At 41.2% G+C, this 26,245-nt stretch overlaps 1 protein-coding gene across 1 annotated transcript; it reads left to right on the top strand.

Annotated features, from left to right (window-relative positions):
- Positions 1–963: 963 nt before the first annotated feature.
- Positions 964–25,921, top strand: ccdc6.L (coiled-coil domain containing 6 L homeolog). Its single transcript, XM_018225080.2, has 9 exons — positions 964–1,366; positions 9,975–10,124; positions 14,029–14,157; positions 15,019–15,122; positions 16,936–17,096; positions 18,425–18,581; positions 19,154–19,254; positions 20,369–20,493; positions 24,789–25,921. Exons 1-9 carry the CDS (start codon positions 1,106–1,108, stop codon positions 24,957–24,959), a joined length of 1,359 nt encoding a protein of 452 aa, XP_018080569.1. The 5' UTR covers positions 964–1,105; the 3' UTR covers positions 24,960–25,921.
- Positions 25,922–26,245: the final 324 nt, after the last annotated feature.

Here is a 26,245-nt window from a genome sequence, read left to right as displayed (position 1 = left end):
CCAAAGGGGATGTCAAAAATGGAAGTTGAATAAAATGAGAAAGAAAGAACAAGATTTTCGGTTGCCAGCAACCAGATACAATTTTTAATCCACAAACAGGAGGAATAGGAAGAATTAAAGCACATGACGATACATGGAGCAGTTAGCCCAATATTGCTGTTAAAATAAGCATTTACACCTTAACATACACCATATTTACAAATGTACCTAGAGTTTTTGATTATTTTTGTACTGCCCTACTACAAAATGCACATTTTTAACATCAAGTTGTCTGAGCAGTTTTATTTATTTATATCAATTTGCTGCAAGCATCACCGAGCCCAAACTATCTTTCTATGCACTACTTAGTGATGTGCGGGCCGACCAGAAACCTGCGGGACATGCGGGTCGGCTGGCGCATCAAATCTTCAGGTCACGGGCAGGTTCAGGTTGAGCAGTTCATTCATTGCCCTATGGGGCTAGACATATTGTCAATTTCCCAGCTGCCCCAAGTCATGTGACTTGAGCCTGCACTCTCGATTTTTTTGAGAACTTAACGATTTCATGCTTTTTCGCAAATTTTTCGCCGTTTCGCGAAATTTGCGGGAAATTCGTGAATTTTTGGGTGAAGCGAAACAGGAGAGATTCGCCCCTCACTAGTCAAAACGGAACAGGCCGCAACTCTAAGCGACACGATGAACTGCCCCAAAAACCCTAAGGTAGAAGTTACAACCGGTACCAAACCTGAAATACAAGATGACAACCAGGGATTAAGTTGCAGGTCCTGACAAGAGTCCGCCGCCCGCCACTAGAACCCATTGCCGCTTTACCCTGTTTGAATTTGCCGCTCACTAATATCTAATATAAGTGATTCAAAACTCACTAATAGATAATCCGCAGCGGAGCGGTCACATGGTAGGATCACATGACCGTGACGTCAGGTCCTTCCCTAGGAAGTAGCCGCTGCTATAGGTAATCCGCAGTGGAGCGGTCACATGGTAGGATCACATGACCATGACGTCAGTCGTTTCAGAGGATAGCAACTAGCCACTACCAGTGTCTCATCGCTGCTGCTGCCGCTTATTCTGTGTCATTCTTTTCCCCGCCTGCCCCTCCCACCTCGGCAATGGCGGACAGCGCTAGTGAGAGCGATACCGACGGGGCCGGCAGTAGCACGGCAGCCATGCAGACCTCCTCTCCGGCTTCATCGTCTTCGGGCAAGTCCGGCATCGTCATCTCGCCCTTCCGCCTGGAGGAGCTGACGAATCGGCTGGCCTCGCTGCAGCAGGAGAACAAGGTGCTGAAGATCGAGCTGGAGACGTACAAGCTGAAGTGCAAAGCCCTGATGGAGGAGAACCGAGACCTGCGCAAGGCCAGCGTCACCATTGTAAGTAGCTCGTGGGATGGGTGGGCCTGACTCGTGTTACTGACTGCAGCTTCAGCTTCTCGGCTCACACAGGCAATTGCTATCAGACTCAGCATCCAAACTGTCCGCTGCAAACACATAACCTGTCCCATTGTGTAACAGCTGCTGCTATTCCTTGTGCTTCAACTACAACTCCCCTCCCTATTTCCACCATTAACCAAAAGCTGTCAGAAAGGGTATAAGTTCCAGTTCAACATCAGCTTGAGGTCACGTGAGAAGCCTTTTTCTATAGGGTGGAAAGCCCTGTCTATAAGACCCAGCATGGGGGCAGAATAGGACTAAGGGGGCTCATTACAAGTCTTTGGGGTGACAGGTTGAAATTGGGGGTGACTGGTGTATATTGGAGGCAGGGTCGCAGGGTGTCATTTTCAAAACCAGCCAAAGTCGGCTACAAAACCAGCCAAGAGGCTCTTCAACAGTAGCCCAACAATAGCACAATATGTGCAGTGGAGAAAATAAATATATAGTGAATAAAGTACCCCCTCTTGTAAAATATAAGGATATTATAAGTTACCGAGGAGTTTCTTGACCATATAAAAACACGAGGCCGAAGGCCATGGAACTCCGAGGTAACTTCTAATATCCTCATATTTTACAACTGGGGGTACTTTATTTATTATAATACACAAATTTTAGTGAGTCATGTGACAGAAATGACATCACTACTCACCGTTTATAACTGATGACATCACTACTCTCCGTTTATAACTGATGACATCACTACTCACCGTTTATAAGGATATAATTTACAGGATATTCATGGCTTTTGTGTATTATATGAATATATGTGGAAAAAATGCCTTTTTTAAAATATTGCAGTTTTTTCCTTGAAGCAAAGACAGATTTGCCAGTCACCAGGGGATGTAACTACAGAGGGGGGGCCAGGAGGTATAGGGGCCCTATAAGGCCCTCATTTATATACAACTTCAATAAATATTGGTAAAACGGGTCAACCTCTAGACATTTTGGCTGCCAGATGATTTTTGTCTGAAAATTGTCTAAAATTGAGGAACATCCCTGGAAAATTGACAATGCTTAAAAGGCACCTGTTGTCTTAAAAATGTTATCCCCAAACAAACATGCCGGCTAATAGAGGCTGAATTCTGGTTGGGGATAACAGTCGTTTTTTTTTTTAAATGCGTTACTTGCACCAGGAGGGAGCTCCCATGCATGCAGCCATGTCTGGTCACTCGCATGCGCATAATGAAAATGTGCCACAAATTGCTTATTATGCGTGTGACGTTATGCGCATGCGAGTGATTCAACATGGCTGCATGCGTGGGAGCTCACTCCCAGTGTGGTTAGCGTAGTGCTGGGGGACACTTTTTTTTTTTTTAAAAAAAAAAAATTTATTTTAAAAACTACTTTTATTCCCAACCGGAATGTGGGCTCTATTAGCCTACACCTTTGGTTATGGATAACATTTTTACCCAACAGGTGCCCTTTAAGAGTGACAGGAGACTGGGATACAGAGCCCAAAATCTGGTAATTCTTGACTTCTACACAAGTCAGGCCCATTGCATCCTGGTTATTGTAGTCTTATATTAAACTTGACAGTTGGCAAATCGTTAACTAAAAAATACATTGCCCAACATGCATGGGGAGATGCAGGCTTTGCACAGGAAAAAAATGGCTGGTTTACAAAGTACAAACCAACCAAAGGCCCAAAAAGTAGCCCAAAGCAGTACCTTGGCTAGTTTGTACTTTCAAAACCCGCCTGGGCTTTAAATTAGTAGCCCAATGCGGCTGGAAAAGCTAGCCTGGCAATCCTGATTGGAGTCGTTAGTACTGATGGCAGGACATGTAGAGAAGATATTGAGTTTGACCTTTCTTCTGGTTTGGGGGGCACCCTTACACAGCCAGAAAGGGGGAGCTGGGTGCAGGCATAGAGTTGGGACAGAATTAGTGGGAGCCGGGTTGGTGTGGGCGGCTGGAAGCAGATTTATGTTCAAGGCTGATTCTAACAGTATTCAGGACTGGAGATGATAAGATCACTAAAGCTTAACTAAAGAAGTAGCTAAAAATGTTGTACATGAGGATTTGTGCTTCTGTACCAGCCCAAGGCAACCACAGCCCTTTGGGTAACCACACACAGGCAGATTAGTCGCCCCGGCGACAAATCGCCTCTTCTTCGGGCCGACAATCTCCCCGAATTGCCTTTCCCTACCTTTCCGTCGGCTATAATGAAAAATCACTAGCGGGATGGCACTCGCGGCATTCTTTTTCCGAAGACGCCCAACTAATCACCCCAAATCTGCCCGTGTAGCCTTACCCTTAGGGCAGAGACACGCACTGCTATTTTGGGAGATCAGTCGCCCAGCGACAAATAGCTTCTTCTTCAGGTGACTAATCTCCCCGAACTGCCTTCCCATCAGCTAGAATGTAAATTGCCAGTGGGAAGGCACTCTGAACGCTAATCCCTTCATCTTTCCGAAGTTTCCTTGTGAGGCAACTTCGGAAAAATGAAAGGATTAGAGTGCCATCCCGCCAGCAATTTACATTCTAGCCGACGGGAATGCAGTTCGGGGAGATTAGTCGCCCGAAGAAGCGGTTTGTCACTGGTTGACTAATCTTCTGAAATAGCAACATTTGTCTCTGCCCTTAGCAGTATCTGTATCTGTTTCTCCAAAGATGCCCCAGTAGCTCCCCATCTTCTTTTCTGCTGATTCACTGCACATGCTCTGTGCTGCTGTCACTTACTGAGCTTAGGGACCCACTCACAATATACAGTACACATAGAATAGAAATGTCACAATATAAGGCTGATTAGTAATTAATACACATAATTACTACATGGCAGCACAGAAACCAGTGCAATTAGCATCAGAATTTAATAATCAGCAAACCTGTAGCATCAGCTTATATTACAGCCAGGGAAGCTCATTTTCTGCTGGATAATTAGTGACGAGCCCTAAGCTTAGCTTCTCAACAGCCAATCAGAGCCCACTGAGCATGTGAGTGTCACAGACACTTTCCAAGATGGTGACCCCTTGTGACAAGTTTGAAGACCTGGATCATTGCTGCTATTGACAAGCTGAAACTTTAGGCTGGTGCAATAAGCTCACTATATAAAATATGGCATTTTTAGCCATATTCATTTTTAGGGTTTAGTTCTCCTTTAAAGGGGCAAAGTCATGTTGATTTTCCTGCTTTATTGTTATTTTATATCTATAGCAAACCTCTGATCTCGTTGTCTGATGTGGCTGATTTCTGAATTACAGCTTCTTAGATATTCGTCTACATTTTATGGAATTATCCCTATCTCAGTCTTTGCTTTCCTAGTGGAGGATTCTGTGGGACGGTGTGGGTTTCTTGGGATGCACTGAGCAGCCATATGGCACAATCCAGCTGAACTAACTGTCAGATCGGGGCACCCTACTAATGTCTCTCTACATGCCCACGCTGCAGGCACTGCTTTGTTTGCTTGCCAGCTCTTCACTACAACTAATATTGGCCTCTGTTTGATGCAGAATATGATTTTCTAGTAGACTTAGGAGCCCATTTACTTAGCTCGAGTGAAGGAATAGAAGAAAAAATACTTACATTTTCGAATGGTCGAATATGGCTACTTCGGCCATCGAATTGGCTACTTCCACTACTACTACGACTTCAAATCGAACGATTCGAACTAAAAATCGTTTGACTATTCGACCATTCGATAGTCAAAGTACTGTCTCTTTAAAATATTCTTCGACCCCCTAGTTCGCCACCTAAACCCTTAGGTGGCGAATCGATGGATTAAAATCATTCGATTGAACGATTATTCCTTCGATCGTAAGAATAGCGCTAAATCCTTCGACTTCGATATTCGAAGTCGAAGGATTTCAATCCGGCAGTTGAATATCGAGGGGTTAATTAACCCTCTATATTCGACCCTAGGTAAATCTTCCCCTTAAGGTATGAAGGTCCAAGTTACAGAAAGATCCGTTATTCGGAAAACCTCAGGTCCCGAGCATTTTATATAGCAGGTCCCATACCTGTACATGTTTTGTTGCTAAGGGCTTGGGTCTCTCCCCTACCTGCCCCAAAACCAAATAAATGTCTTGCAGGAATTCAAGGGGGCTCATTCATAAACACTGGGCAAATTTGCACCTGGGCAGTTACCCATGGCAACCAATCACATGTTTGCTTTCACTGTTTTCCTTGCAGCTGGTGGGGAAAAAAATCTAATCACTGATTGGTTGCTATGGGTTACTGCCTAGGTGCAAATTTGCCCAGTGTTTATAAATGAGCCCCAGTCTTTGCTTGAAGCCTAATAAAATGAAGCTATTTCCTTGGCATTGTATCAGTAGCAGTTTGGATGTTCAGCACAAATGCCAGTAGTGCTTAGAGATCCCTAGCCTGTCCTTTATTTTTAGCTGAACTGCACTTCCCAGCTCATCAGTAACATCCGCACTAGCAGACTGAAGAAATGCATCTGGCGAGACTTGGACAAAGAATTAGCCTCTTCCCTCTGTTGCTATGAATAGACGTCTTGCTGGAGAAGAACGAGCAGGGCACTACCTGGTACAGGTATAGGATCCGTTATCTGGAAACCTGTTATCCAGAAAGCTCTGAATTACGGAAAGGCCGTCTCCCAAAGACTCCATTTTATTGAAATAATCCAAATGTTTAAAAATAATTTCCTTTTTCTGTGTAATAATAAAACAGGAGCTTGTACTTGATCCCAACTAAGATATAATTAATCCTTATTGGAAGCAAAACCAGCCTATTGGGTTTATTTAATGTTTACATGATTTTCTAGTCGGTCTAAATTACGGAAAGATCCATTATCCGGAAAACATTCTGGTCTTCTTTTTGTGTTGCTCCGGAGAGCATTGTGGGTAAAGCACTTTATCAATTTGAAAATGTCAAGAATTTGTGAAGAATCCTAGTCAGGCTAGGATTTTTTGAACTTTTGTTGTTTACTTACTACAGGTATGAGATCCGTTATCCGGAAACCCGTTCCAAATGACGGGATGGCTGTCTCCCATAGACTCCATTTTAATCAAATAATTCAAATTAATTTTATTTTTTCTCTGTAATAATAAAACGGTAGCTTGTACTTGATCCCAACTAAGATATAATTAATCCTTATTGGAGGAAAAACCAGCCTATTGGGTTATTTAATGTTTACATGATTTTCTAGTAGACTTAAGGTATGAAGATCCAAATAGCGGAAAGATCCATTATCCTGAAAACCCCCAGGTCCCGAGCATTCTGGATTACAGGTCCCATATCTGCTGTGGCACTGAGTATCTGCCTGGGAGTGGGGCACAAGGTGCAGTGAGTAGAGCCATTGTTTTATGTCTAAATAATATCTTTAATCTGCTTGCCACTGGGCAAAGCTGCTCGAAACCTGATAAACAGAAAATCCATTGTACGGGTTAGAGCAAGTATTTGTGTCCTTGTGCGCTCAGCAAGAGCTGTTATAAACTGACCTCTGTGTAAGGGTTTAAGCACACGGGCAGATTCGGGGAGATTTAGTCGCCTGGCGACTAACTGACTCTTCTTCGGGGAGACAATCGCCCCGAACTGCTTTCCTTCTGCTAAAATGAAAAAAACGCCTGCTCCAATGCACTCGCGGTGCTTCGATTTCCGATGTCGCCTGAAGTTGCATCACGAGGAAATGTCCCCGAATCTGCCCGTGTGTTTAATCCCTCACTGTCAGGGAAGCCATTGCCATTACTTTGGGCTTTTGTTATGATAAAATCTCATAGCAAATACAGGTTCAGATGTGATTGCCTTGGAAAAGAGTCTAAAACAAGCGTCCTACTGTTCCTGGTGTGTGCTTGCATGACTTGTCAGAGGAGCCTGCAGTCTGTGTGCCCGTCTGGGTTAATGAACATCAAGTTTAACTGCTATTTATGATGTCTGCAGCAATGGCACTGCTTATTGCCCTGTTTAGATCCTTACAAGGTGCCCTGTTGTAGTGCAGAGAAGCTCAGTGGGTTCCTTGTAGCGCCCTGACCCATTAGAGGCCAGGTTCTGTCTCAGTGTTGTCACTGTCACTTGCTTCCCACCTTCCTCCATTTCTGCCAAAATCCCTGTGTGCGGAAGAGCTTGCAGTCTAATGGCCGTAAATTATGATTCAACACACGTGTGTAGAGCAGAAATGTCAGATATACAGGTAGAAACAATAGAATTCTACCTTTATCTGACGATTCAGCACTAACAATGGCCGATGTTCAGATGCCTTCAAAGGTGCCAGATCAAAATTTTCCGTCCAGCCCAATCGACAAGCCTACCGATATCCAAGTCTTCTGCCAGTATTGGTAGGCTATTTTCCCACCATACACGCACTGAATATCGTACGAAAATTAGTTTTGTAAGGTGATATTGATTCGTGTGTGTGGCCACCCCATCTTGTATTTGCTCCCAACTTTATTGACCACATCCAGGGCCCAGTGCAGTCCTTGATATGTGTCTCAGTGGTTCACTGGTTAAAAGTAAACTTTTAGTATGTTACAGAATGGCCAATTCTAAGAAACTTTGCAATGGGTCTTCATTATTTATTATTTTTTTTTTTTTTTTATATATATATATTTGCCTACTTCTGACACTTTGCGGCTTTCAATTGGGGGTCATTGACCCCCATCTAAAAACAAATGCTCTGTAAGGCTACAAATGTATTGTTATTGCTACTTTTTATTACTCATCTATTCAGACCTCTCCTATTCATATTCCAGTCTCTTATTCAATCAATGCATGGTTGCTAGGGTAATGTGGACCCTAGAACCAGATTGCTGACATTGCAAATTGGAGAGTTGCTAAATAACTCAAACTTCATATAATTATTGCAAATTGTCTCAGAATTTCACTCTCTATATCATACTAAAAGTTTACTCAAAGGTGTAATACAACTATATTTTTTTTGCATTGGGAGCATTGTCTTGGTCCCCATATCTGTACAGGTACAGGACCTGTTATCCAGAATGCTTGGGACCTGGGTATTTCTGGATAACTGATCTTTTCATAGTTTATCTACTAAAAAAATCCTGTAAACATTAAATAAAGCCAATAGGCTGGTTTTGCTTCCAATAAGGATTAATTATATCTTAGTTGGGATCAAGTACAAGTTACTGTTTTATTATTACACAGAAAAAGGAAATCATTTTTAAAAATCTGGAATATATAGATTACTGGAAATGGAAAGGAAATGTGACATTTGTTTCCCCTGAAGGAATCATCATCATTTATTTATATAGCGCTGTCAAGATACGCAGTGCTTTACTGCGTATCTTGTTTTAAGTGACTTGTTTTCCTTTTGTCAGTCTATCGGCCCTGGATTCTTCTCCCCTTCCACTCATTGTGTTTATTGTTTGGGCAGTCGCAAGTCTCCACTCTCCCAGCATCACATTGTTGTCCGTGTTCATGAGTCACAACATACAGAGGGTGGAAATGTCTGACTTACATATGAGTCTGTCTCAGACCTGTTCCTCCTCTCCTTAAGGCACTTCTTCAGGTTACAGGCGTTTTTGGCTTCACATGAAAATACATTATAATCTGTGGCTGTGACTGATGATGCCTTTTAATAGAATGGCATAAAACTTTATATGAGGAGTTGTCATCTCTAGCTGTGATTTGTCTGTGTATGCAATTAGTATATTATTAAAGTAATGTCTGAGCCTTTTTTAAGTCACCGAGGGGTTCTGTGACCATATAAAGGCACAAGGCTGCAGGCTGAGTTATACAGAGAACTCTTGAGTATCACTCATGTATTATAAGGGATAATGTATCCCCTACTTTAAATTTTAAGGATATTACAAGTCACTGAGGGGTTGTTCTGTGACCATATAAAGGCACAAGGCTGCAGGCTGAGTTATACAGGGAACTCTGAGTATCACTCATGTATTATAAGGGATAATGTACCCCCTACTGTAAATGATAAGGATATTAGAAGTCACTGAGGGGTTGTTCTGTGACCATATAAAGGCACAAGGCTGCAGGCTGAGTTATACAGGGAACTCTGAGTATCACTCATGTATTATAAGGGATAATGTACCCCCTACTGTAAATTATAAGGTTTTTAGAAGTCACTGAGGAGTTCTGTGACCATATAAAGACACAAGGCTGCAGGCTGAGTTATACAGGGAACTCTGAGTATCACTCATGTATTATAAGGGATAATGTACCCCCTACTGTAAATGATAAGGATATTAGAAGTCATTGAGGGGTTCTGTGACCATATAAAGACACAAGGCTGCAGGCTGAGTTATACAGGGAACTCTGAGTATCACTCATGTATTATAAGGGATAATGTACCCCCTACTGTAAATGATAAGGATATTAGAAGTCATTGAGGGGTTCTGTGACCATATAAAAGCACAAGGCTGAGTTATACAGGTCAGGCAATTCCCATGTGTTTTGCAATTCCTTCGTATTTATGGGGCCAGTAACACCAAAAATAAAACTTACATTTGTGTGACTTCATATTTATTTATTTCCCTTACTTTGTACAAATATTTGTTAAGTTTTTTAGTGCTTTGTATTCATAAACTGCTCCTGTCTGATAAAGAAAAACTACAGGTTGATTTCAGATTGTTTATCTGGGATTATGCTGATTTTCTTCATTGATTTTTTTCTCCAGCAAGCCCGGGCAGAGCAAGAAGAGGAGTTCATTAGCAACACGCTGTTTAAAAAGATCCAGGCTTTGCAGAAAGAGAAGGAAACCCTCGCTGTGAACTATGAGAAAGAAGAGGAGTTCCTCACTAACGAATTGTCCCGGAAACTCATGCAGGTGAGTGGGCACTTTCCCTCATTTATCTCTTTCCTACACAATCACTTGATTTTACAGTGTTGATTGTTAAAGGAACAGTAACATAAACAAATGAAACTGTATTAGAGTAATACAAATATAATGCAGTGTTGCTCTGTACTGGTAAAACTGCTGTGTTTGCTTCAGTAACACTACTATAGTTTATATAAATAAGCTGCTGTGTAGCAATGGGGGCAGCCATTCAAAGGAGAAAAGGCTCAGGTTACACAGCAGATACGCTCTGTAGAACATAATGGTGTTATCTGTTATCCACTATTTATATCCACATAGACTTTTTTCAGTTTCCGCCATTGCTGCACAGCAGCTTATTTATATGAACTATAGTAGTGTTTCTGAAGCAAACGCATCAGTTTTACCAGTGCAGGGCGACACTACATGATATTTTCATAACTTTAAAACACTTTAATTTTTGGGTGTTCCTGTTCTTTTAGGCTAAGGGCACACTCTTCAGGGAGATTTAGTTGCCCACAACAAATCGCTTTTTTCTTTGGGTGACTAATCTCCCCGAAAAGCCTTCCTGCTGGCTAGAATCTAAATCTCGTGAGGAAACTTCGGGCGACTTCGAAACATCAAGTGCTCCAAGTTCCATTCTGCCGGAGATTTAGATTCTAGCCGGCGGGAATGCTTTTCGGCGAGATTAGTCGCACGAAGAAGAGCCGATTTGTCGACGAGCAACTAAATCTCCCAGAATTATAGTGTGTGCCCTTACCGTTAAGGTATGAAGATCCAAGTTACAAAAGGATCTGTTATCCAGAAAACAGGTCCTGAGAGGTCTCATACTTGTGGAATATTTGCTTGCATTTAAAGAGGAATAACATACAAGGTTTCTCTCTAACACTGCCCTTGTTTCAATATGCAGACTAAACTGTAAGCAGTCTGTATTTCCAGGATCAATAATTGGTTGGTGGTAAAATGTAACTGAATCACTGTGTTTGTGTTAATAATTGGCATAGTACAGGTTGGAACCCGTTATTCTTAATGATTGGGACATGGGGTTTTTCGGATAACAAATCTTTCAGTATTTGAATCTCCATACCTTAAAGGGGTGGTTCACCTTTAACTAAACTTTTTATTATATTATTGAATGGCCAATTCTAAGCAATTTTACAATTGGTCTTCATTATTTATTTTTTGTGTTTTTTAATTATTTGCAGCCTTCTTTCTAGCTTTCAAATGGGGGTCACTGACCCCATCTAAAAATCAAGTGTTCTGTAAGGCTACAAATGTATTGTTATTGCTACTTTTTATTACTTCTCTTTCTATTCAGGCCTCTCCTATTCATATTACAGTCTCTTATTCCATTCAGTGCATGGTTGCTCATAATTTGGAGCCTAGCAATAAGAGTGTTGAACCTGCAGACTGGAGAGCTGCTGAATAAAAATCTAAATAACTCAAAAACCACAAATAATAAAAAATGAAAACCAAATTGTCCCAGAATAACACTCTCTACATCATACTAAAAGTTAACTCAAAGGTGAACAACCCCCTTTAAGTCTACTAGATAATCGTGTAAACATGAAATAAACCCAATAGGCTGGTTTTGCTTCCAATAAGGATTAATTATATCTTAGTTGGGATCAAGTACAAGCGACTGTTTTATTATTACAGAGAAAAGGGAAATCATTTTTTATAAAAATTGGATTATTTGGATAAAATGGAGTTGATGGGAGATGGTCTTTCGGTAATTTGGAGCTTTCTGGATAACTGTTTTCCAGATAAGGGATCCTATACCTGTACAACCTTCCAAACAATTACTCACATGTGCAGTCAAGCCTGTATGAGAAAGTAATGGAGTTCTGGGCTTAGAGCCTCTCGGGCAACTCCCTCTCATAGAAATGAATCCCAGATATTATCTTCACAGCTCATTAATCTTAGTGTGACCAAAACAAAGCAGCATTGCTGGGAAAGAACTGGCATTTCCATATCAATAGTTCCTGAACCTACTGTATAGTTACTAATCCCCCAATATTCTTTTGTGGGACTTGCACTGGTTATAACCGAGGTCACTTGGCACTCTTTATGTGTTTTACAGGCTACTACAGGTATGGGATCCGTTATTAGGAAACCCGTTATCTAGAAAGCTCCTAATTACAGAAAGTCCATCCCCCATGGACTCCATTTTATCCAAATAATCACATTTTTTTTTTTTTTTTGTAATAATAAGACCGTAGCTTGTACTTGATCCCAACTAAGATATAGTTAATCCTTATTGGAAGCACAACCAGCCTATTTTGTTTATTTAATGTTTACATGATTTTCTAGTAGACTTGAGGTATGAAGATCCAAATTACAGAAAGATCCATTATCCAAAAAGCCCCAGGTCCCAAGCATTCTGGATAAGAGGTCCCATACCTGTACCGGATTTGGTTTAGCCAAATCCTAGCTGTTTTTATCAGGCTTCGTCCGAATCCACGAGCCTGGCTGAACCATATAACTGAAAAAAAGTGCCTTTGTACAATTTGCACACACATTGGGTTTTTCCACCAATGCATCAGCTTTTCTGGTGCAGAAGAAACATTTGGTTCGATATTTGGCCGAATACGAATACATATAAACTACAATGCCTCCCAGTCCACCAGTTAGAACATTATTACTTTACCCCATGGGGATGATAACAAATGATATAGCTGAAGTATGATCAATATATATGATCCTCCAGGCTGGAGAGCTGCAGTTGGGTGTCCCTTTAAGAAAATGCTTAAAGGAGAAGGAAAGGCAAAAATCATAACCTATCTCCCTCTAATGTACTCCTCAAGATTTCCTCAATCGCTACAGTTGTAACTCACCAATGCCTAGCCTATCGCATAAAATCTGTGTTCCTGTTCTGCTCGCATCTACAGTCACGCAGCCGCCATCTTTGTAAAATAACTGACGCTTCCTCTGCCTCTTGTGCATGCGCACAAAAAAACCTTGACCCCCATTAGCGCCCAGCACTGCAAGTGCTAGATGCTGCTTGTTTGCTGTCCCCAGTATAATCAAAAACAGTGATCCCCAACCAGTAGCTCGTGAGCAACACGTTGCTCCCCAACCCCCTGGATGTTGCTCCCAGTGGCCTCAAAGCAGGAGCTTATTTTTGAATTCCTGGCTTGGAGGCGAGTTTTGGTTTCATAAAAAACAGGTGCACTGCCAAACAGAGTCTTAATGTAGGTTGGCAATCCACATAGGGGCTACCAAATGGCCAATCACAGCACTTATTTGGAAGCCCAAGAACATTTTTCATGCTAGTGTTGCTCCCCAACTCCTTTTACTTCTGAATGTTGCTCATGGGTTCAAAAGGTTGGGGATCCCTGATCAAAAACATAATGCTCGTGCGTCTCCTTAGCACCGAGAAGATTTTATTCTGATTGGCTGGGGGGGCGTGTTCATAGGGCCCAATGATGACGCGCGCATAGCCAGATAGTGAGAAAGGCAGCGCCCCTAAGACATGCGCATTAGACTGTAATTGTGCCCAATGCGCCTCAAGGCTGCCTCGGGCAGCAGGGAGGATGATGCCTGCATAATGTCTGACGTCACTGGAGTCACACGCTGCAGTCTGCGCAGAACGGTCTTGCTTTTAAATGACACCAGGAAGACAACTTTCAAAACGTTCAGTAAGTTGTTAGTCCACCAGACTTATGATAGAAAGATATTTATGTTTTGCCTTTCCTTCTCCTTTAAAGGATAAATGCTTTAAAATAAGTGAATGTAAAATTGATGAGGGTGCTATTCTAAGCACATCTAATGTACATTGCAAAAGTGCTTAGAATAACAATTTTACATTCACTTATTTTTAAGGTTTCCTTGCCCTTTATACTTTTTGGCACAATCCAGCTATCTTGTTAATATTAAAAAATGAAGCTGGAGTTTGTTTTCTGTGTCTTTTTAGTTGCAGCACGAAAAGGCTGAGCTGGAGCAGCACCTGGAGCAGGAACAGGAGTTCCAAGTGAACAAGCTGATGAAGAAGATTAAGAAGTTGGAAAATGATACCATCTCCAAACAGCTCACCCTGGAGCAGGTACACTCCCTGTCAATGTATAAGGATCACGGCTCTGTTGGTTAGTGGGATGGGGGTCCTGGGGGTACAAGGGAGGGGTTACAACTATTTATTTTACTGCAACCAGCCTTGGTTTTTTGTACAAATAGCAGGAGAGGCGTAAAAATGTCTGGGAGGGCCTCCAAGTAGACAGAGTGGATTTAAAGGAATTGTTCAGTATAAAAATAAACACTGGATAAATAGATATGTGCAAAATAAAAAATATTTCTAATATAGTCTAACAGAGAAACTCTACTGGAGTTTCTAATAATTGTCTATAACATAATAGCCAGAACACTACTTCCTGCTTTTCAGCTCTTTTGGTTTCCACTGATTGGTTACCAGGCAGTAAACAATAAGTGACTTGAGGGAGGGGCCACATGGGTCATAACTGTTGTGAATCTGAGCTGAATGCTGAGGATCAATTGCAAACTCACTGAACAGTTATGTCCCATGTGGCCCCCCCTTCATAGTCACTGACTAACTCAGAGTTAGAGAGCTGAAAAGCAGGAAGTAGTGTTCTGGTATTATGTTACACATCCACTATCTCCGGCCTTTATACATTACATTTTTGGCTAACTAACTATATTAGATACATTTTTTATTTTGCACAGCCTATCTATTTACCCAGTTTTTATTTTTCAACTGAACTGTTCCTTTAATATAACCCACTCTTTTAGTGAAGAAAAGCATTGCACTTTCTTACCATGAGGAAGCAATGAGCCAATATGCTGAAAATACATAACACAATGTGGGGCAGTCCATGTTCATGTCTTAAATGTTGAAATCAACCGTGCACAGTTGTTTGAAGTCTATAAATTGCCCACTTTGTAATGGTCACAGCTAAGACGGGAGAAGATCGATCTGGAAAACACACTAGAACAGGAGCAAGAGGCCCTGGTAAACCGTTTGTGGAAGCGAATGGACAAGCTGGAGACTGAGAAAAGGTTGGTGATTTTGATGCTGCTCACAGTGTGGCTCATTTGTGTTTATATTCACTTATGTAAACGGGACAGTATAAGAAGGTGGCCACACATAAGCAGGTTATTTTGGCCCTGTGTATACTGCCTGCCCAATATCTTACCAAAATCGGTCAAATATCTGTTGAGTGGGTTAGAAAATCCTATCGGAGAGGACTGTATTAGTTCACTGATGCAGCCTTGTCTTTATAGAACTGGCACCTACTATGTTCTTCTGGTTCGGAAAAAAACTAGAAACCTTTCTCAAATCTTTCCTAAGCAGAAGAACATCAGAGCAGCCTCTTTCTTTCTCCTGACAACTTCCTTGACTACTTGCTGGTCAGAATAGTTGAAGAATAGAAATAGGTGGCACTGTTGTAACAAAATTAATTCATAACAAAGGAGAATTCAACCCGTAAAATAAAAAAACCCTGCCTCCTCCCCCAGCCTACCTGGTACCCAGGGTAAATGCCCCTAACTTTTTACTTACCCCTCAGTGCAGATTCTGTCCTCTGGAGTTCACGGCCGCCATCTTCTTTTCTTCGGAAGCAGACCGTTGTTTTCGGCGCATGTGTAGTTGGAGTAATATTCCGGTCCCGAACAACTGGAATATTACTCCAACTGCACATGCACCGAAAACGATGGCTGCTTCCAAAGTTTAACGAAGAAAAGAAGATGGCGGCCAGAGGATAGAATCTGCACTGAGAGGTAAGTAAAAATTAGGGGCATTTTCCCCGGGTACCAGGTAGGCTGGGGGGGGGGGATCAACGTAGAGTGGGGGGGGTAGGGTTTTTTTTATGTTACTGGTTGAATTCTCCTTTAAAGGAGAAAGAATAGCATTTTACTCTTGGGGGTGCTAAAAGTTAGGCATCCCCAAGTGAGTACTTTTACTTACCTGACACCATGGGCTGGCGCTCCTATCAGCAGAAAACCACACCTGCCCAGGGATCTTCTAGCGACCAACATGGTGAGATCCTCTTCCTGCTTCTTCGGGTCTTCTCAAAGTTGAGCATGCGCAGTAGTGCAGAAAGCTGAACTTTAACTCTCTACTGCGCATGCGTCTGCCCCTGGAAATTTGAAAACTGATGAAGCAGGAAGAGGATCTCTCCGCGGTGCACGCTAGAAAAACCCCCTGGGCTGGTGCAGTTTTCTGCTGATCGGAGCTCCGGCCTGGGGTGTCAGGTAAGTAAAAATAGTCACTTGGAGGTGCCTAACTTTTGGCACCCCAGTTGTAAAATGCCATTCTTTCTCCTTTAACAGTATATGTATCCTTTAATATCTTGGAATGAAATAAATAAATAATGAATGTAAATTGCAAACATTCTAAGAATAGCCCCCTCATCCGTTTTACATTCACTTATTTTAAAGGTTTACTTATTCTTTAATGGTTTCTCTTGAACCAACATCCACACTTGGGGCAGCGCACCTGATTCTGAATAATTTCCATCTCTTGCTTCCTAGAGTTTGGCAATTACATGGCATCTTTCATTCTATAGCCAGACAGAAGTCAATATATGGAAGCAGCATTGCAAAGGAAAAGGGAAAATAAAATAATATTCATTTAAACTGAATGAGATCAGTGCTGAGTAGAATAGATATAGAGTACTACTGAGCATAGATCCCGGGGGGCAGAGTGTGTGTTTCTGTGAGAGTCAGCACAATGCTAATAAATGCAGTGTTTTGGCCTCTCTGTGTCACAGAATGGACATACAAAGCATTATAGACTTGGATTGTGCAGCCTGCTTAGCGGTCTCTTTGTTCATCATGTTCATCATCATCATCATGCTTGGGTTTGTTCCAGAATATTGCAAGAGAAATTAGACCAACCTGTTTCTGCTCCGCCGTCGCCACGAGACATATCCATGGAAATCGAATCCCCGGAAAACATGATGAGACACATTCGATTTCTGAAGAATGAAGTCGAGAGGCTAAAGAATCAATTAAGGGCCGCGCAAATGCAGCGTAAGTGAAATGACTCATAAGCCATCGCTGTTTCTTCGAGGGGTGGTTCAACTTTAAGTTTGTTTATTTAGTATGTTACAGAATGGTCAACTTTAAGCACCCTTTCAATTGGTTTCCCTTATTATTATAGTTCTTTAATTATTTGTCTCCTTCTTGTGACTCTTTCCACCTTTCAAATGGGGGGTCACTGACCCTCTAAAAATAAATGCTCTGTAAGGCTACACATATATAGCTTAGTTTTTATTAATCCTTTTTCTATTCAGGCCTCTCCTACGTATTTCAGTCTCTTATTCAAATCAATGCATGGCTGCTAGGGTAATTTGGACCCCAGCAACCAGATGGCTGAAATTACAAACTGTATAAAAAGAATCCTTTAAATCCTTAATGTTCAAGGAAAACCCTCAAGGAAATGTTCAGCCCATCCCTTGTCCCTGAAACAACAAACGAGAAGTGATTTCCGGTCATTTTTAAAAGCTCAGCTGCCATCTTGGTAGAGGAACACCTAGCTTCTTCCTCTTTAAAAGCCAAATGGCACATGAGCATTTAGTGAAGCTTTGGTTCCTATTGCAGTGGACATCCCATGTGAACCACAGGTCCACTCCCAAGGAAAAGAGACTTGCTTGGGTGGGACGGATGCTCCTTGGGTGGGACGGATGCTCCTTGGGTGGGACGGATGGTGATTGCTTGGGTGGGACGGATGGTGATTGCTTGGGTGGGACGGATGGTGATTGCTTGGGTGGGACGGATGGTGATTGCTTGGGTGGGACGGATGGTGATTGCTTGGGTGGGACGGATGGTGATTGCTTGGGTGGGACGGATGGTGATTGCTTGGGTGGGACGGATGGTGATTGATTGGTTGGCACTGATGGTGATTGATTGGTTGGCACTGATGGTGATTGGTTGGGAGCAGGTCAAACTCCTTGATCAAACAAGGGAAAGTTGTGCTCACCACTAATTTTTAAAATCATTAGGCGGGGGTGCAATGAGGTTGTGACCACAAAATACATAAAGACAAACACAAGAGTCCTCTGCACTCAACCCATTATCAATATATTTAAGATAGAGACATTTTGTGCATACTGCTACTAAAAAATGCCTAAACAAAACAGGGATTGTTTGTCCATATATTTCAATCTATTTAAGCTGGATAACTCCTTGATCAACATGTGATGGTGCCAGCCTTGAAAAAAGATTAATGTTTAGTGTAAACTAGGAACCTCCAATTCTCCAACCACTGCACTGCCGCTGCATTTAGTTTCAACAATGCAACCCAGCATCAAAACTGTGACTATTGCCATCATCACTTAGTCTCTAGTTTTCTGTTCTAGACACTGAGAAGATGGCTCAGTATTTGGAAGAGGAGCGCCACATGAGGGAAGAGAATTTACGGCTTCAGCGGAAGTTACAGCGGGAGATGGAGAGAAGGGAAGCGCTGTGCCGACAGTTATCAGAAAGCGAGTCCAGCTTAGAAATGGATGATGAGAGGCGAGTTTTATGTCCAGTTCCTTTACTGCATTTACTTCACTGCTGTAAGGCGCATTATATAGTCATTTACCCCGGAGCGTTAGTCGATAGCAGTTACCTTTCACTGGTCCGGTGCAGTTAGAAATAATGAAAGTGGACATCTGATTTGTTGCTTTGTGTTACAGGTATGGGATCCGATCCGATCCCATAGACTCCATTTTATCCAAATAATCCAAATTTTTAAAAATGATTTCCTTTTTCTCTGTAATAATAAAACCGTACCTTCTACTTGATCCCAACTAAGATATAATTAATCCTTATTGGAAGCAAAACCAGCCTGTTGGGTTTATTTAATTTTTACATTCTTTTCTAGTAGACTTAAAGTATGTAAATCCTTATTAAAGAAAAAAATCTGTTATCTTGAAAACCCCAGGTCCCAAGTATTCTGGATAACTGGTCCCATACCTGTAGTAGACTAGGAAAGCCAAGTTGTCCAATAAATACTGACTGACTGAGATTCTATTGCTGTTCCATTTCAAGATGTGCACAAATTAGCCAGACAAGTCTGATTCGTTGATTTTATTCTATTATAGGTATTTTAATGAGATGTCGGCACAAGGCCTGAGGCCTCGCACTGTGTCCAGCCCAATACCGTATACACCGTCACCAAGTTCCAGCAGGCCGATTTCACCTGGTAAGTCTTTTCTCTCTTATCTCTGCCTTGTTAAAGGGATTCTGTCATGATTTTTATGATGTAGTTTTTATTTCTAAATGACACGGTTTACACTGCAAATAATTTACTTTACAATATTAGATTTAATTCCCGAACCAGCAAGTGTATTTTTTTTTAGTTGTAATATTGGTGTGTAGGCAGAGCACAAGTCACATGACTGGGGGCAGCTGGGAAACTGACAATATGTCAGCCCCATGTCCGATTTCAAAATGAAATATAAAAAAATCTGTTTGCTCTTTTGAAAAATGGATTTCAGTGCAGAATTCTTACTGGAGCAGCACTATTAACTGATTCATTTTTTCTCATGACAGTATCCCTTTAAGCTTTCATAGCCCAATCGCACGGCCCTACAGTGGTGCCACTTGTGAATTTCAGCTCTGATCCTTGGACCACTATAGTGTGAATGCTTTCTTATAGAGAAAGCCAGAATCGTAGATGTAAAGCATGTTGGAATTGCTGCTTTGTGAGAGAGAGGAAGGCGTTTCAACCATTTGAATGCTCTTCCCTGTGAAAGCACAAAACATTAATTCAATTGGATTTGCGCACAACTGAAATAACATCAGCAGCTATCATCAACTAGTTATGCATTATAGGGAAGGTACAGGTATGGGATCTGTTATCCAGAATGCTCGGGACCGTTTTTTTTCTCTCCAAATAATGGATTTTTTTTAATTTGGATCGTTATACCTTAAGTCTACTAGAAAATCATTTAAACATTGAATAAACTCAATAGGCTGGTTTTGCTTCCAATAAGGATTAATTATATCTTAGTTGGAATCAAGAAGAAGATACTGTTTTATTATTACAGGGAAAAGGGAAATCATTTTTAATCATTTAGATTATTTTTATAAAATGGAGTCTATGGGAGACGGCCTTTCTGTAATTCAGAGCTTTCTGGATAATGGGTCTCTGGATAATGGATCCCGTACCTGTACTGATCTGCTTGAAGGCAGAACTTGCATAAAGATCTCCTATAAAGCTGTGCTTATTTTTTCCTCTGTAAACAAACATAGTTTAATATAGAGGATAAATAATTAAAATGCTAAATGTTTCACTGCTCTCATTTGCACCCCAGGTCTGTCATATGCGAGTCACACCGTCGGCTTCACACCTCCAACCTCTCTGACCAGAGCTGGAATGTCGTACTTTAATTCGCCAGGATTACACGTGCAACATATGGGATCATCTCACGGTATCGCGGTAAGAACACGGGGTTTGTGTTTTCTCTCTGCAGACAATGAAATTTGTGTATTATAATAAATAAAGTACCCCCAGTTGCAAAATATGAGGATATTAGAAATTACCTTGGAGTTCCATGACCTGTATAAAAACACTCGGCCTTCGACCTTGTGTTTTTATATGGTCATGAAACTCCTCGGTAACTTATAATATCCTTATAATTTACAAGAGGGGGTGCTTTATTCACTATACAATGCTTGATCCAGCATCTCACTCACAACTCCCTTCTCGACCCCCTGCAATCTGGCTTCCGCTCAACACACTCAACTGAAACCGCACTCACCAAAGTAACCAATGATCTTCTACTGGTAAAGTCTAAAGGTCACTATTCCATTCTAATCCTTCTAGATCTCTCTGCAGCCTTTGACACAGTTGACCACACACTCCTCCTAGACATTCTATACTCAGCTGGCGTTCACTGCTCTTTCATGGTTTACATCTTATCTGTCCGACTGTTCCTTTGAAGTTGCCTTCTCTAACTCTACTTCTACTACGTTCCCTCTCTCTGTCGGAGTTCCTCAAGGCTCAGTTCTAGGCCCTCTGCTGTTCTCGCTCTATACAACTTCACTAGGAAAGTTATTCAGTCGTTTGGACTTTTATCCCCTTTATGCTGATGACACCCAACTCTACTTGTCTACTCCTGATCTTTCTACTTCTGCCCTTTCCCAAGTCACAGACTGTCTCTCTGCTGTCTCCTCCTGGATGTCACAGCGCCACCTGAAACTGAACCTTTCTAAAACAGAACTCATTATATTTCCTCCAAGATCTTCCCCTGTCCCTCAGATATCACTCACTGTAAACAACACCACCTTTCATTCCACCACACAGGCACGCTGCCTAGGAGTTATCTTAGACTCCACCACACATTCAAACACTTGCAAAATCTTGTCATATTCAGCTGTGCAACATTGCCCGAATACGACCATATCTCAGTTCGGAATCAACTAATACACTAATTAAGCATCATCTCCCACCGTGATTACTGCAACTTACTCCTCGCAGGTATTCCAACAAGTCACAAATCCAATCTGTTCTAAATGCGGCTGCTAGACTCATTCATCTATCTCACTCAACATCAGCTGCTCCCATATGCATGTCCCTTCACTGGATCCCAATCTCCTCTAGAATCAAATTACTTACACTCACATCTAAGGCCCTTAATAATGAAGCCCCTCCCTATATTTCATCTCTGATCTCCAAATACTCTCCTTCACTCGACCTTCGCTTTGCTTCTGATCTTCACCTCACTTCTCCTCTGGTCACTTCTGCCCATTCTCGTCTACAAGACTTCTCTCAGGCCTCTGCTTTTCTCTGGAACTCTCTGCCTCGAGCTGTCAGACTTTCTCCTTCTTTCCAAACTTTCAAGCGCTCCTTAAAGACCCACCTGTTTGAAGAAGCTTATTCAATGTACCTTAATTAATTAATCAATCATTGCTGTATCAAAAATATCACAAAATTATTTCTAAAATCCTAATGTCTCAATTGTACCCTAACCTTTACTTTGTAAACTCTAATTTGTAGGCCCTCTAAACCTATTGTACTCTGTAACCCTTTTTTGTTATCCCCCATTTATTATTTTACATATAAAATTAGAGATGCTCTGAATCCAAATAACTAAAACACCTGACTTTTTGTCACATAGAAAAGGGCGTTTCTCGTTCGTCGTTCCTTGCACTGATTTGCATATGTAAACTAGGGTTCAAGTTCGGTTTTCAGCCGAATCTTTGACGAAGGATTCAGCCAAATCCAAAAGTAGTGGATTCATTGCATCCCTATATATAATAATGTATTCAGTTTGTCAACTTTGTCAGAAGCATAGCACAACCCTTGGCTGCAGTGTGTGCCCTTGCTGTACCATAAACAGCCACAAGGGGGTGCTTCAGGTCTGCAGATCAGAGCTAAGCAAATATCAAAATCTGCCACTCACAATATAGTTCCACAGGGTCGCAAGAGGTGTAGGATTTTTAGTCAGTATCGATATCGGATCTGTTATCCAGAAAGCTCCAAAATTATGGAAGTCCCCTCTCCCATAAACTCCATTTTATCCAAATAATTCAATGTTTTCAAAATTATTACTTTTTTCTGTGTAATAATGAAACAGTAGCCTGTACTTGATCTCAACTAAGATCTAATTAATCCTTATTGGAAGCAAAACCAGCCTATTGGGTTTATTTAATGTTTACATGATTTTCTAGTAGACTTAAAGGGCATGTAAAGGCAAAAAAATAAAATCCAATTTTTACTTTCTTTAATGAAAAAGAAACCTATCTCCAATATACTTTGATTAAAAAAATGTGTACTGTTTTTATAAGAAACCTGACTGTATGCAGTGAAATTCTCCCTTCATTTACTGCTGTGGATAGGAATCGTCAGACGGTCCCTAACTGCTGAGCAGGGAAACAATCATACTTATGAACAGCAGGAGGAGCCCCCGCCTTACTTCCCAGCCATGCAGAACTCAAGCAGCTTTGTTTGTTTCCCTGTAGAGCAGTTGGCGACTGTGTAGAGATTTGTATTGGATTTTATTTTTTCCTTTACATCCCCTTTACTGTTTCCAGCTGCAGGGACAAAGATCATGGAGCCAGATTTAAACAGATAAACTGGGATTCTATTTGGAAAATTATTTTGTTGCAGCCACTGGTTCTGCAGAGTTGATGAAAATGTGTATTAAACAATACAAAAACTATAAAATCCACATTAGATTACATGACAACACAGGACCCAGTTCAGTCTGTGTATTCTGATTATTAATCAGTCTTGTATTGGCTTCTGGCAGATATTATTTGACTTGTGCTGTTTTGATCATTTATGACGATCCCTAAGCAGCCCAGACCACACTGAGCATGTGCACAGTCTTGGTCTTGGAAAGAAGTTTAACAAAGTTACAAGATGGTGACCCCCTGTGGCCAACTTTGAAAGCATAAATCATTTGTTTGATTACAATTGTGGTGCAGTAAGTTTATGTTTAGTATACAAAATACAGCATTTCTAGCCATATTCTATTTTAAACTTTAGTTGCCCTTTAAGGTATTACAAATTACAGGAAGATCTGTTGTACGGAAAACCCCTGGTCCTAATTATTCTGGATAACTTGTCCCATACCTGTACTTGCCTATGGTAGGCGTGGGCTTGGATGGAAATAGGAAGTGTATCTCAGCCCCATTTAGCATTATTTTGTCTGGTTAGTGGGTAAGACTAGTTCAGAGGTTGAGCTATAACTGGTTTGTTGCAGTTCTCAGAGAAAAGGGGAATTAAACACTCCAAAATGAGTTCATTTCTGCAGACTCTCCTTATTTTTTCCTTCGTTTTCATAATGAATGTGTAACTTCACCCCTGCTGATCTTTACACCCTTCTCGCTCAGTTCTGACAGTCAGGAGACCGTGAAAGAGGGGCGGGGCTGTATGGTGAGACAATTCTGGCATAGGGTGTTCATACATATATATATACACATTATTATTATTTTTTTTTTTTTAATCAAAATGCCATGTAAAGAGCTGTGATCACAATGAATTCTTATCCTTTCAGGTAGTTAAAACCACAAGAGGCCCTGGAATCTTGAACAGGACTAGACACAAGGGACCCGTCCTGCACTGGACTCATTATGATCCCTGCAGCTGTCCTTTCAAATTTCTGATTCTGTAAAGGGGAACTTTTTAAAATAAGCTTCCTCATACTGAAATAAGAAACTTTCTAAATACAATCGATTAAATATTCTGTATTTTTTTCTGAAATAATCAAGTTTATCTTCACTATTCCTCTCTCAGCATCTGTTTCTCTTCATTCTCTCTTCATGCAGCAGTTGGGTGTCAGATATTCATTGACAGTTAGATCCAATATATCTTATAGGGGGGGCTTCCTTTCCTAGCAGATGTATTAGAGCTCACTCAAATAACTGATTCCAGTACAAACAAAATCTAACAAAATAACTGCCTTTTGCACAAATTCTGCATGTAGAGAGACATGATGTCTGGTGATTTTAATAGAATGAGCTCTAATAAATCTTCTAGTCAAAAGGAGTCCCCCCTATAAGATATATTGGATCTAAATGTAAATGATTGCCACCCGCTGAATGAAGAGTAACAGATGCTGAGAGAGGAATAGTGAAGATAAACTTGATTGTTTCGGAAACAATGCAGAATATTTATTTGATTGTATTTAGAAAGTTTTTTTATTTCAGTATGCTGAAGCTTATATTGAAATTTCATATTCGCAATAGTTCCCCTTTTAAAGTAGCTTTCTTGCTTGTGTTTTCCAGAGACCTTCTCCTCGAAGAAGCAACAGCCCAGACAAGTTCAAGCGTCCTACACCCCCTCCATCTCCCAACACCCAGACTCCTGTTCCACCACCGCCTCCACCTCCAGCACAGCCTGCAGCCTCCCAGTCTTCATCCTCCCACAATTCAGTGCACCCCCCCTCTCAGCCCTAGATGCATGACCTCTGCAGTCTCTGCATTTTGAGTTGGACTCATAACATGGGACAGTTTCCCGAAAGCCAAAGGCTTAGCCGTCCTATTTGGATTTTGACTATTTGCACTGAGGTTACATAGGCTTCACTGTCTAATCGTGTTGTAAATGTTCGTCTACGAAATGCAGCCGGTGTTGTGGGTCCTACACATATCCCCGTATACGGAATACTACATGTGCGTTGATCCTCGGCTGAAACATTAGGTATTGAGTAGAACAAACCATGTTAAGTCTCGCTGCTCCAATGCTTTCCCTGGTAAGGCTTTTAGATTTGCATCATTTTTTTTTTTTTTTTTTAAGTTCCCCTTTTGAGGGGCTGCGTACAAATGAAAACGCATGATGGTCTGGACTTTCAGTTTTATGGGGTATCCCAGCTTACAGTAATTAATCACTACATATGATTAATCTTGAATAATGAACTTACAGGGGCATGTGAAACCACTGCAGTTACTTGGCCCGTCTGCATTGAGAACTATAACGCGTCGTTATCAACTGTCAATAAAACCAGCATTTCTGCTCAAAGGGGAACTATCACGAAAATGAAAATTGAATATAAGTTTCGGCATACTGAAATAAGAGACTTTCTAAATACAATCAATTAAAAATTCTGTAGCGTTTCTGAAATAATCAAGTTTATCTTCACTATCCCTTTTCATGCAGCAGTCGGGTGTCGGATAATCATTGACAGTTAGATCCAATATATCTTATAGGGGGCTCATTTTCCTAGCAGATGTATTAGAGCTAGGGATGCGCTGAATCCACTATTTTGGATTCGGCGGAATCCCCAAATGCTTTGCAAAAGATTTGGCCGAATACCGAATCCTAATTTGCATATTCAAACGGAGTGGGAAGGGGAAATCATTTTTTACTTGTTTTGTGCCAAAAAGTCATGCAATTTCCCTCCCCACTCCGGTTCAGCCTGCCAGAATTATTTGGCCAAATCCTGCTGAAAAAGGCTGAATCCTGGATTCGGTGCATCCGTAATTAGAGCTCACTCAAATAACTGATTCCAGTGCAAATCTAACAAAATAACTGCCTTTTGCACAAATCCTGCATGTAGAGAGACATGATGTCTGGTGAGTTTAATAGAGTGAGATCTAATACATCTGCTAGGAAAGGAAGCCCCCCTATAAGATATATTGGATCTAACTGTCAATGAATATCTGACACCCAACTGCTGCATGAAGACAGAATGAAGAGAAACAGATGCTGAGAGAGGAATAGTGAAGATAAACTTGATTATTTCAGA

The sequence above is a fragment of the Xenopus laevis genome, chromosome 7L (genome assembly GCF_017654675.1).
Source record: "Xenopus laevis strain J_2021 chromosome 7L, Xenopus_laevis_v10.1, whole genome shotgun sequence".
Classification (NCBI taxonomy): Eukaryota; Metazoa; Chordata; class Amphibia; order Anura; family Pipidae; genus Xenopus; species Xenopus laevis.
The sequence above is the reverse complement of the archived record's forward strand: the minus strand, read 5'-3'. Positions and strand labels throughout refer to the sequence as shown.